The sequence below is a fragment of the Colobus angolensis genome, unplaced genomic scaffold (assembly GCF_000951035.1).
Source record: "Colobus angolensis palliatus isolate OR3802 unplaced genomic scaffold, Cang.pa_1.0 Scaffold207, whole genome shotgun sequence".
Classification (NCBI taxonomy): Eukaryota; Metazoa; Chordata; class Mammalia; order Primates; family Cercopithecidae; genus Colobus; species Colobus angolensis.
In genome coordinates this window covers 5,174,044-5,187,062 of record NW_012115233.1, presented here as the reverse complement: position 1 = coordinate 5,187,062, position 13,019 = coordinate 5,174,044, and the positions used below count along the sequence as shown (strand labels likewise).

Genomic DNA, 13,019 nt, shown 5'->3' with positions numbered 1-13,019 from the left:
ACTTTGTTAATATTGGGGGCAATCAGAAAAAGAAAGAACCAGAGATTGAGAATAGCATGAGGAGGTCGTCCGCAGAGGATTTACAACTTTGAAATAAACTGCAGCAAGTCCCAGGGAGACTGGGGGCAAAGTAATCCTGATCAAAAGGAGCAGTTGTGCACAAGGGGCTGGAGGCCTGAGCTTGTAGCTGAGGGTCTGGGATGATGGAAAATCACAGAAGGCAGGAATCTACAGAGTTCCAGGTAGAAAGGGGCCCTAAATTAGGATGAGAGCCACACACAGAAAAAAGTGACTGCTTTTGCATTATCTACCACAAAGCAAAAATTAATGTACTTTGTTGAAACAGGGGATTGAGTTCCTTTCTGAAGATTCTATTAAACATAGCTAATAAACACAGAAAATGCACCATGCCCATATTACTAATGCAGGATGAGTAGATGTCAATGTACTTCCATGATTGAGATCCCAGTGTCACAGCTAAAGTTAAAAACAGAGGCTTCCTGAAGGGTCTCACTCCAAGCGTGCCTCTTCCCAGCCCAATATCTTGGTCAGTGATGTGAAAACCCGCCCTGACTACAGGAGAAAGAAAAGAAGGCAAGGCGACAAGCAGCTGAAGAAGGTACAGTAAACCGCAATAATTGCTTATAAAATTTTATGGTTGGTCATTAATCCTAACCACCTCAATTTCTAAAAAGAAAGATTCATAGTCTTTTTAAATAGACAAAATTTGAGTTTATGGGAAACTTAATAATATTCATGCTGATACAATAAGAAATTCCAAGAGTCTTAAATTTCCTGCAGACTTTGGAGGGGAGGCAGCCTGTTACAGTATAAAAAGGACAGGTTTGGGAGTCAGGACCATGGCCAAAGCCTGGCACGGGGCTTTAAGGAAATTCCTGAATGTCTCTGAGCTTCAGTTTCCCCCTCTGGGAGATGGGGAGCGATGCTGGCTTCTTTACAAAACCACCAAGAGAACTCAAAAAGAATGCATGACAGTTCGGACAGGCGCAGAGCCTGGTTTGTAGTCAGCCACACTCAATAAAACAGAGCTAAAATCCTCACTTCCCCCGCCCCCACCAGTCTTTTCAAATTATATCCAGAATACGGCCATAACCACGCCTCTCCCCTTCCACCACCATTGCTCTGGGCCAGTCCCCCACTGCTTCTAGAGCCTGAGTGATTGCAGCTGTTCCTACTGTTGCCCCATCCACATGCTAATCTATTCTCCATCCATCAGCCAGAGCCATTCAATAGAGACATAAGCCAGATCACATCTGTCTTCACCAAAGCCCTCCAGTGGCTTTGCCACTCAATTAGAATAAAGGCCAAAGTTGTTATGGTGGGCTCCAAGATCTTCTGAGATCTGGTCACAACTTTTCTCCTATCTAACATTCCCTTGCTCCCTCTGCTTCAGCCACACCAGCCTTCCTATGGTTTCTAGAATATTCTGGACACACTACTGCCCCCAGCTTTTGCACTCATAGTTCATTTTGTCTAGGATGCTCAGCCCCCAGACAGATGCATCCCTGCACTCATCCCATTTCATCAGTTCTCATTGAGGGCCTCCCTATTGAAAACTGCAACCTACTCTCATCTCTAGCCATTGACCTCCACAGCCCCTATCAGGATCTATCATAGCAACTGACACACCATATATTTTATTAACTTTGGATTTGTCAGGTTCCCTTACTAGCAGGTGGACTCTAGGACAGGGCTTGGTCTGTTCTGTTCACTTCTGTGTCCACAGAATCTACAGTAGTCCTCATCATGTAGCTGGAGCTCAGTGCATTTTTGCTGAATGGAGAAATTAGTCATTTCTGTCTCCGAGTCACTACAGAGCTGCAGGTTGCAAATAGCTTCTCTCATCAAAAAACACCCCTGCCCGGGATTTCCCCTGCCAGTCTACATCCTAAAGGCCCCGAGGCTTCAGGTCAGGCTGTATCCAAGCAGTAGAACAAGGCAGCAAAATCAGAAACCCTGGTTCTGGATAGTCACCTTTGCCTCAAGTTATGGTTTTATCACTGATGAAGGGAAAGATGAAGCCTAAATAGCTGGCATTTGAGGAGATTCAAAGAGCAACGTAAAAATGTCAGGTTCATGAAGGTGCTCTAATAATGCAAATATCCTTCTTCCTTTAAGTGATTGTTGTAAGGATTAAATTAAATTTTGTCTGGGGCCAGGTGTGGTGGTTCATGCCTGTAATTCTAGACTCTGGGAGGCCGAGGTGGGTGGATCACTTGAGGCCAGGAGTTCAAGACCAGCCTGGCCAACATGGTGAAACCCCATCTGTACTAAAAACACTAAAATTAGTTGGGTGTGGAGGCGGGTACCTGTAATCTCAGCTAGTCAGGAGGCTGAGTTGGGGGGATCACTGGAACCTGGGAGGCGGAAGTTGCAGTGAGCTGAGATCACACCATGGCACTCCAGTCTGGGTGACAGAGTGAGACTCCATCTCAAAAAAATAATAATTACAATAATAAAAAATAAACTTTATTTATAAAATAGGTTACAATTTTCATTAAAATATCTTGTCTCCCCATCTGCCCTTCAGCGCCTTCACAGGGGATCACCAACTGCCTGCTTCAATGGGGGCACCACTTCTTCAGCTCCTTCTCCCCATCAAAACTCTTCCTGCACAGGAAAAGGAGTTGACTTGTCTCATGAGAGCTTGACTTATCTCATTCTTTCAAGTGAAGCTTTTCATTTTCCTGAGTTACAGTGAGCTCATGTGATACAATGATTCAACATTAGCACTAAGAAATTTAACTTTTTGTAACTCCTTAACCCAGTGGTTCTCAACCTTGATGATATACCACAGTCTCGGGCAGAGATGGGGTGGAATAAACAAAAAATACAACAAATACAGACATAAAGCAAACAACAACAAAAAGAAAGAAGAAAAAAATGACAACCACAAAAATACTATGACAACAAAAAGCAACGCAAGCAAACATCAAGCATCAGAGGCTGATAAATAAGGCTGTCTTGAAAAGTCAAACTAAGATGCCTTTAGGCTGGGCGTGGTGGTTCAGGCCTGTAATCCCAGCACTTTGGGAGGCTGAGGCAGGCAGACCACAGGTCAAGAGATTGAGACCGATCTGGCCAACATGGTGAAACACCATCTCTACTAAAACTACAAAAATTAGCTTGGCATGGTGGTGCGCGCCTGTAGTCCCAGCTACTCAGGAAGCTGAGGCGGGAGAACTGCTTGAACCCAGGAGGTGGAGGTCGCAGTGAGCTGAGATCACGTCACTGCACTCTAGCCTGGTGACATAGTGAGACTCTGTCTCAAAAAAAAGTAAAAAATAAAAAGTAAGATGCCTTTAAAAATAATACAATCTTAAAAGAGCTAATTTAATGACTAAATGCTATTTATCAGGAAAATATCTGCTCTAAGGTATAATTTCTTTTCTTCCGTTAGACAATACACAAACAAAAAGGGGATGATGATTGGTTTTCGGACATATTCCATGGATAAGACGTAGAGGTTCTTGGGGAGTATGTGAACAGGAGATGATGGGCAGGCAATCAGTGAAAAATATTTCAAATGCGTAAATCTATCCATCAGGGACAGGAGAATGGGGAGTCAGCTGTTGTGAGTTGTCACCACTTATGATTCTGTTCCTGGTAATTAATCCAAACAATAGCGCCTGTTTATTTCATGGATCACTCCTGTTCTCATGATAACCTGCAGAACATTTCCAGGAATGAACTGGACCAACAGGTCAGTAGTAGAAATAGATTAAACATTTTCAGGGGCATGGGTGGGAGTGTACTGCACTGAGGAAAATTCCTTAGATGACGTGATACTGTTTCAGGATGAAAAATCATAACTTACCGTGGTGAGAAATTACCTGCACAATTTAAAATTCTCAGAGAAAATATAGTGTTTAGCATCAAATATGGCAAACTGCTTTTGAAGTCTTTCACTTTAATTCATCTCAATCTTTTAAAAGATCTGTTTGTGTACATGGTTGACAATTTTTACTGCAACACAGAAACTTATTGAGAAATTATTAGGTGCGAGAAATTACAAGGTGCAATAGGTTAGGTGCTTTACATTTGCTCCTTTTATCCTCAGAGCAAAAAACTTTCGAGTTATTATTTTTGTTTCCTTTTCACATCAGAAATTTTGCTCAAAGCCCTATAGCTTATACTCCAAAAAGAAAAAAAAAAAAAAGATTGGGTATGAATGTAGACCAGCAAAGAGCACAGACTTGGAAGCCAGGCTGCTTGGATACAAATCTCAGTGCTGCCATGACCAGCTGTAGGACCCTCAGGATTCTGTGTCTCAGTTTCTTTACACATAAAATAGGGAGAGTAGTAGTATCTGCCTTAAAAGGTTGGTGGGGAAGATCGTAAACATAAAGATGGGTAGATCAGAGAGACAGGGGCAAATGTATATATATCCACACACCACACATGTACACTTATAAGTGTATATTAAAAAATCAAAAGAAAAAAATAAGCTACTATTACTACACACACACACACACACACACACACACACACACACACACACAGGGCTTAGACATCACAAACACTAAATGAGGTCATGCATATATAGTGTGGAGCAGGGACTGCTACAAAAACATGAGGCATTATTACCGTCCTCATCAACACCCACCCTGGTATCACATCTTTTTTTTTTTTATTTTTTTTAGTTGGAGTCTCGCTCTGTTGCCCAGGCTGGAGTGCAATGGTGCCATCTCAGCTCACTGCAACTTCTGCCTCCTGGATTCAAACGATTCTCCTGCCTTAGCCTCCTGAGTAGCTGGGACTACAGGTGTGCACCACCATGCCCAGCTAATTTTTGTATTTTTAGTCGAGATGGGGTTTTACTATGTTGGTCAGGCTGGTTTGAAATCCTGACCTCAGTTGATCCACCCACCTCAGCCTCCTAAAGTGCTGAGATTACAGACATGAGCCACCGCACCCAGCCCCTGGCCTCACATCTACATCAAGCCTTGGTATTTGTAAAATATCTCTTCACTGGTGGTCCCGAGGTTCTGCTTCCCTCTCATAGAGTCCTTCTCTTGGTTGAGAAATGATACAGGGAGAACAATCCCATTGAAAGAAAAGAGTCGACAGAGTTTTACTTTTTTAGAGTTAATGTAAAAGGCTGATGATTGGTTTCAAAAGGTGAAAAATAAAAGCACCATAGGGAAATCTTGGCCCTCATGAGCCTCCAGATCAGGAAATTTACTATGAAATATATTCGAGCCAGATTTGGAAACAGCTATTCATTTTTCTGACTTTTTTTTTTCACTAGTCATGTGTGTGTGTTTGTGTGTGTGTGTGTGTGTGTGTTTAACCTCTAGAGGCTATGAGACGGCTGACCAATGGCAACATCTCTTAAGCCTCAGTCTCCCCCTGTGTAGTCAGTTCCATGGCTTAGATGTTGATGTTCAAGTTGAGAAATGAGGGTGCCTTAGAGACCTCTTGCTGTGGACTTTTGGAGTTGGGGTGATGAGGAAAAGTTTCTTTCTCCCTTACTTCCAGCCAAAACCAATTCACCTAATGTCTGCTTTACTCAATGAATTTTTAAATCAGATTTTATTTGAAGGACACATTTTGAACATCAAAAAACTTTTGCCAAACACTGCCTTGGATCCCTTCCAGCTCTGATGTGCTGATGTCTGAGACTAGACTACCACTGACTTTTCCAAGACCTCCATAGAAAGCACTCACCTGAGCAGCAATGGCAGGTGCCGTCCCATCAGGGAGGGACACTGGATCCGGAACAAAATGGAAGCCAAACTAAACACACCCCGACTTTGGAAAGAAACACAAGAACTTTCCCATATTAAGATTCTAAATGATGCTTTCTAAAAATGTGTGAAGAAAATTGAGTTTAATTCCACCAGTTGAGGCTACAGTGATATTATGGGATTTTTCTAAAGGACTTGGTGCATACCCAATTCCCATGTGTAGCATATAACTCACAGATTTAATTATAGATCTTCCTCACTCACTAGTTCCCTAGGAGACAAATCCATGGCTTCATGTCTTGTGCATGGAAGGTCATAGCAAGAAGATAAATATTTTCTGCATTTTGAAACTTTATCTAGAGGTCACAGGTCTGCAAGTCAGCAGACAAGAGCTCTTCAGACAATAGCCAAAAGCTGCTATGTTTGACTAATATCAACGATACTTAAAACCTTTGTGTTTATCTCAAATAAAGCACTTCCCACTTAAACGACTAAAAATTTTCGCTATCTATCTCTTTTCCTTTTTTCAGGTTGAAATACAAATAAGATGAATCGTTCCCTTAAATGTTTCTTCCGACTCTGTTAAGATAAAGCCTGTTTATAATAATAAAAAGAAGGAACCTTATCTGAAAAATCCAGACTAATTTTAATCAGGTGGACACTGCAGGTCAAAGTTCTTCTTTATTTTTTTCTGTGAATCAAGCAGAAAACTGCCATGACTGGTGAATTACACTGAACATCTAAAACAAAAGGAAAAACTAAAAGCAGAAAATTCAGAAAAGAAAAAATGCAAATGCTTTTAAATATGTGAGAAAAAGAATCACAAAGTAAAGAGACATTTTTCCTCATGACATGGGAAATCAATCTCATTTTACTTTATAATTTTGTGTAGGTAATCCTCTCTGAAATTGGTTTTCACTCTTTCCCATTAGTATCACTAACTTTTTTAGTCCTAAGTGAAGATTAAATGGGAAAATACAAGTAAAGTACTTTGTAAACCCCAAAGAACTATACAAATGTCAGCAATCACAATAAGCAGTTAGAGTATACATACTTAAACACAATCCTTTTGATCACAGCATGGCAAGACTAACAGACGGTTTCAAGTGTCCGCAGACTTTAAAGGACAAAGCTTAGAGACCGGTAGCAGTTATGAACTTCACCTTTCACGTGGAGATCATAAAGTGAACACACACGACCATCCAACGAAACTCACGGAAATGTCCCAGAGGGGTTCAAAAGATGAGTTATTTTCCCCAGCAGAGCACAGCAAACCCATCGCAGACAGAAGACCAAGGGGTCTGAACCTGGCATTATGACTCTTCCAGCTTCTCCTGCAGCCTCAACAATACACCGTTTATAGCCTTAGTTGGAGACCAGAGCCATCAGAGGAAGCTTTCTTTGTTAGTCTTTAGCAAAAGGTCCAGATGAGGAGAAAGCGACTATACAGTGATGTAAGGCGTGACTAGCAGGGGGAGGAAGGATTAGTTAATCATCACTTCCTTTCAAAATGCATCAGGTAAAACTGCTTTCGCTTGGTTTAAGGACCTCCATAAAATATCCGTTAGGATGTAGCTTGTATTTATCGAGCAATTACTGAGTACCAGACCATGCGCACTTTTCCTATGTTCCCAAGTAGTCTCACAGCAGCCATGTGCCACTGGTAGAACACACTTGGAGGGGAATGCAGCTCCTGTGCACACCTAATTAATGGAAGCGATGGGCTCTAAGCCAGGGTCTCTGTGCCCAGTGCCTATGCTCCAAATCACCACCTAGTTAGGATGGTTCTGACCATCCTGCAATCAACATCTCCCTGGGAAATCTATGCAAATTGTGGTCCCTCCTTTCCCAGAAAAATACACACACACACACACATGCACACACACACACACACTCACTTTGCCTGTGATTTCAGGCATTCAGAGACTCCCTCAAGTCCATCCAGGGACCAAGGGCGAACACCCCAGGTTAAGAAGCTGTGTCCCACAAGCCTTCCTGGCTCCAAGTCATCCCCTCTTCTTCCCTTCTTTTCAGCATGGGGCTCAACTCAGCCTTCCTGAGTTCCTCCTATTTGGAACTCATGAAACCAGGCAAGTGTAAGATTCTAACTCGTGTACATTTTAACGATGACATGACTGAGGGTATTTTTGCTTTACTGAAGAAAAGACAAGTGTCAAGTACCACAGTCCAAGATGTGGTTAGAGAAGCTTTCAACTTGATGGGACTTCTGGTATTAACCACACAGTGGTTCCTCCATGGGGCACCTGGGCTACAGCCGTCCACAGCTTGTTAGCAAGGAGGCCCAGTGGACCCCTCTGCAGACTTACCCAATCCAAATGTGAGGGTGGGGATGGGAATTCGCTTGATTCTGTGAACAAATTCCCCTAGTCAAGTTGGGACAAGTTGCAATGAAACACCTGCCTTGGACTGAGAAGAAATTAAGTCCCCTAATACTAAGTGACTTGCCTGAGGCCTCATTTCTTGACTGCAAAGCCTTCAATAGATGTGATGACTTCTGACTCCCTGTCTACACATTTCTATCCCAAATACCCAATAATGTGATCAAAATTCAGTCAATAGGACAATTTATTTAAACACATCATTTTGTTGAGAAAATGGATTTGAAATATTGAGTGCTAGCGGGAAATGAAATGTTTGTGATTTATTCCTTTAAACCAATAATGTCCCCAAATAGAATGTTCATTAAATTGCTAAAATTGTAATGCATGAATTTAAATCTGCTGTAATGCCTTCATTCGAGAGAAGTTCACTTTTAATAGGATTGTGTGTTCTCTGTAAGAAAAAAATAAACACATTTTGTTGTAAATTGGGGATTAAAATAAATAAACCAACAAATGGCTACAGCATCATGGATTAAGCAGCCTTAGTTTGTTTGTTTTAAAGAACATTACCTAGAGTGACCATTTTTCCAGAATTAAAATTGGCAGGCATAGTCTAATAATTATGTAGGTGAAAAGGAGGCAAGGCTTCGGGAGTCTGCATAGTTCCAGGATAATATGGGCTGCTGGGACCATGTTTTCACGTAAGATATACAAAGCACACACTTCAAACATACGGCTTCTTTTAGGTTATAACTGAAGAAATCCTAAACGATGGGACACTTCTCTACAGATCTGATATCATTTCAGTGAGCTTCATCCATGTAGCTGCCACCAAATGCTGAGTCCTAGGTTAAAAGTCTCATGCTCTAAGCCATTTAAATTGGTTCCATTCTTTGGCACTATTTTTATAAAAACATAGATTATAATAATCCATATTAGGATAGTTCCTAGGAAGTTTGTTTGTTTCTGACCTTATATTTATAAAGGAAAGGATGTGAAAGAAAATCCATCCATCGTCTGATCTTAACTGATGTTTTTCATTTGCATTTATTTCCTCCAAAGACTACAATAGCAAAAATAAAGTTACCTCAACACCATTTCAATTCTCTTAAAATATGTTGATTGATTTAGGGCTCTGTGATGAAGAGAATGTTTTCCTATTTTTAGAAAAAAACCTTACTTCTAAATGACAATTAACCTAATGAAATTTAAAAACACAACAGTCACTATTCCCCAAAGTCACTGTGTTTTCTAAGGAAAACAAAGTTTACTTTTAAGGGAGGAAAATCATATCTAAAAGCTAGAAACAGTGGCCTACAGAAAATATATGAATTAAAATTAGATGCTCAAAGCAGTCATTGAAAGTAAGCTATTTTCCAATCGTTGCCTGTTCACAAGCACTTGCAAATTAAAAAACAAAACAAAACTTAGCCTATTTTGATAGGAATATATGTTGAACCAACTTTAGTTTGATGCTAACGAATGCTTCTTTTAAGTGGAAAATATAAGTCATTTGTATTTTATCCTAAATCTAGAGGCAATGTAGCACTGGGGAAGCCAATTCCAGAAATCTGGGGATTCCAGAAATCTGGGGAGACAAATTCAAACTCTGGTTCTGTGACTTCAGGCAGGTTACTTAACACCTCTCTGGGGTGGTTCTCTTTTCTTGATAGTACAATCATGGTCCTGTGAGCATTTGCCTGATAGGGTTGAGTGATTTAAGGAGATAATAGCTTTTAGTGCTTGGGACACTGCCTGGAACACAAAAAGTTCTGCGGTCTTATGGGAAATGTTGATTTCACATCAGTGGCACTACAAATCCCAAAGGCTTTTCTGTATTTCTTGGAATCCCTGAACTCCTTACTAAGGCAGTTTTCCAAGGAAGGGGATTGAAAGTCTCACCAGGCCACCACCACATTCGCTCTGATGTGAGGCTCAAATTCCGTAATTGCCAAAAGGATGGCACATTGTTGAGTCTTAATGCACACAGGTCCAATGAACAAATACTTCTGCAAAAATATACCTCCCTTTTTGACCAAGGTGTATATTTTTTCGCATAATAAGAAACACAAACACACTGCTCCAGAAAATAACTGCATGTCTCTGTATGACTTCCAGCAGCAACTTTAGTAAGTTAGGGGAGAGTGAACCAAATACTGGGAGGATTCAAGGCCAGGCTATTTGTTCATCTTAATGAGCATTAATTAAAGGTCTTATTCGAAGGAAAAAAGTGGAAGATAAAAAAAAAAAAAACCAACCTGTCAATGACTCTATGGATTCTATAGAAATAAGCTATGATTGTTAGAGTCATTAGCAGGCACTCTAACATTCAACTATAAAGTGTTATTCATGAACACAGAATGGGAAAAATTATACACTCCATTTAAATAAAATCAACCACCTAACAGATATAATTCACAAAGTGATCATTTTTAAAAATAGAAAATTGAATTTCAAATCAGCATTTTAATGGCCCACTGATCCAAATATTAAATTAATAATCAGGTCTGAGTTATTTGCGTAAGTAGCTGGAAATATTCTTATAATTCTATAACCATCTATGAAATGTCAGAAAATTCACATGTTCAGAAATTATTGTCCCAAGAAGAATCTTAGACTGTCAGTGCCAGAGGGGACTTCAGACAGGATCTAAATCAGTGGTTCTCAGGATCTAAATCAGTGGTTCTCAACTGTGGCGGGGCGGGGCGGAATGTCCCTGCTTGGAACATTTTTCTGGAGACATTTTTAGTTGTTGCAGCTGGGTAACGAGTGCTGCTGGTATCTAATGGGTAGAGCCAGAGGTGCATTAAACATCCTTTTATAAGCACAGGACAGCCTCCCACAACATAATTATCTGCCCCAAATGTCTATAGTTCTGAGACTGAAAAACCCTAATCTGGATCAACATTTTTCACTTTACAAAACAGAGAAGCCAAAACTAGGACTTTTCGGTGGACCAGTAGTTAGTTGTGAACTTAAACAGGACTAGATTTCAGGGATTCTGGTACTATTTTATTTGTATGCTAGGGTTTCCCCTAACTCCTTTATTCCTGCCCACCTACCCACTTATCCTCAATCTATCATTCAGGATTTGCTAAATGCCTACTATGTGTTTAGCACTGGGAATACATCAGTGAACAAAACAGTCTTTCTCTTGTGTGTTTATAGCATGGTGGGAAAAGTGGGTATTAGGTAATAATACTGCAAATAATTAGCATTGTGATAAGCGCTTTAAGAGAGCACACAATAAGGGGAACTCAATTTGGTCTGACATTCTCTTGTTTTGAAGCCAACTCTCCTAATGCAATACTTGACCATGTATTTAAATATCCCTAAAAGAGATTCTGAGTAACAGGCATGGGTCTTGACAGGCTATCCCTATGTGGAGGGGACCTTGTTACAATGCTGGAGGCAAGAGTAATGGTCCCCATTCACTGGCGACTCACCCTGCACTAGGCACTGTATTAAGTGCTCTTCTTATATTTAATCCTTACAACACTAAGGGACAGGTACTATTATCATCGTAATCTCCAGTTTACGAGATCTCCATATTTGGAATGAGTAGCTTGGCTTAGGGATATGCCATGGTCTATCAGAGCTGAGTTAAACTTTGAGGAAAGTGATTCATGTTGATATGCTTATTCATTGAGGGTCACCTTTGTGCTGTAGCAGACCTGGGGATGGCATCAGAGTATCACTGGTGATTTGGTGATTAGTCCCTACCTTTGAAGAACTAGCGAGGGAAGTAAAGGTCATTTGAAGCAAGCAGCTGACCATGAGCAATGTGATCAATTGCCATATTTAAGATAAAACAACATGGCAAAGACCTGAGTACTTGAGGCTCAGAGGTATGTTCTTAGAACTGCTGTCTAAAATGTTAGCCACTAGCCACATGTGTCTATTAAAATTAAGTAAGATTAAAAATCCCAGTTATTTGGTCACACCAGCCACATCTGAAGTCCTCAGCAGCCAGATGTGGTCAGTGCTTATACTGGATGTGCAGATACAGAACATTTACATAATCACAGCAAGTTCTACTGGATGGCTGTGCCTCATGGTAGCATCCAGGGGTAAAAACTTTCTAGTTGCCATGCCTAGGGTGACGTTCTCCTGCTCATAATTTGGGACCTCAGGCTAACTCTGGCTCAGGCTGATGGGTGAGGAAGGGAGTTAAGGGATTGCTCAGACTTAAGACCCATGCACAACAGAGCTACAATCCAGCACTCAGACAACGCTGGAATGAGAAGCGTCCTTAGGGATTAAACTTCTGCCTCCATTTCATCAAGCAACTAAAGACTTATATTGCAAACTTTAATAATATATGCCCACCGCAATCCCCTTTTAAGACAGTAATTCCCCTTCCATAAATGTATTCCTTGGAGATGATTAGGAATGTGCACAAAGTTGAGGATGCTCAATGGAATTATATTTATAATTGTGGATAAACTGGATCCCCACTAAATGCCCCACTAAAAACACCTATAGAACAGATTAATGCACAACGTTTTAGTTTTTTTTTTTTTTTTCTCAAGATGGCGTCTTGCTCTGTCACCCAGGCTGGAGTGCAGTGATGCAATCTGGGCTCACTGCAACCTCCGCCTCCCAGGTTTAAGCAATTCTCCCGCCTCAGCCTCGTGAGTAGCTGGGATTACAGGCGCCTGCCACCATGCCTGGCTAATTTTTGTATTTTTAGTAGAGACAGGGTTTCACCATGTTGGTCAGGCTGGTCTCGAACTCCTGACCTCGTGGTCTGCCTGCCTCTGCCTCCCAAAGTGCTGGGATTACAGGCGTGAGCCACCGCGCATGGCCACAACCTTTAAGTACAATGCTGTACAGGTCATTTTGACTTGGAAATGTGTTAAAGCATATTAATTTAAAAAATAGGTTGAGGCCGGGCATGGTAGCTCATGCCTGTAATCCCAGCCCTTTGAGAGGCTGAGGCAGGTGGATCACCTGAGGTCGAGAG

At 41.1% G+C, this 13,019-nt stretch overlaps 1 protein-coding gene across 5 annotated transcripts in view; it reads right to left on the bottom strand.

The window, feature by feature from the left end:
• The window catches only part of CDH13 (cadherin 13), a 1,192,767-nt gene that overhangs the window by 610,800 nt on the left and 568,948 nt on the right, over positions 1–13,019 (bottom strand). Inside the window, exon 6 of one of the 5 annotated variants that reach the window (XM_011942176.1) lies at positions 8,349–8,506. The exons of 3 other annotated variants lie outside the window; for them this stretch is intronic. Coding sequence is in view for 1 of the 2 variants with exons in the window: in XM_011942175.1 (XP_011797565.1) it covers positions 8,415–8,504 (90 nt within the window). In the remaining variant the exon portion in view is untranslated. Of the gene's footprint in view, positions 1–8,348; positions 8,507–13,019 lie in introns of those variants that run through there. One more of the 5 variants, XM_011942175.1, reaches the window with a different exon arrangement.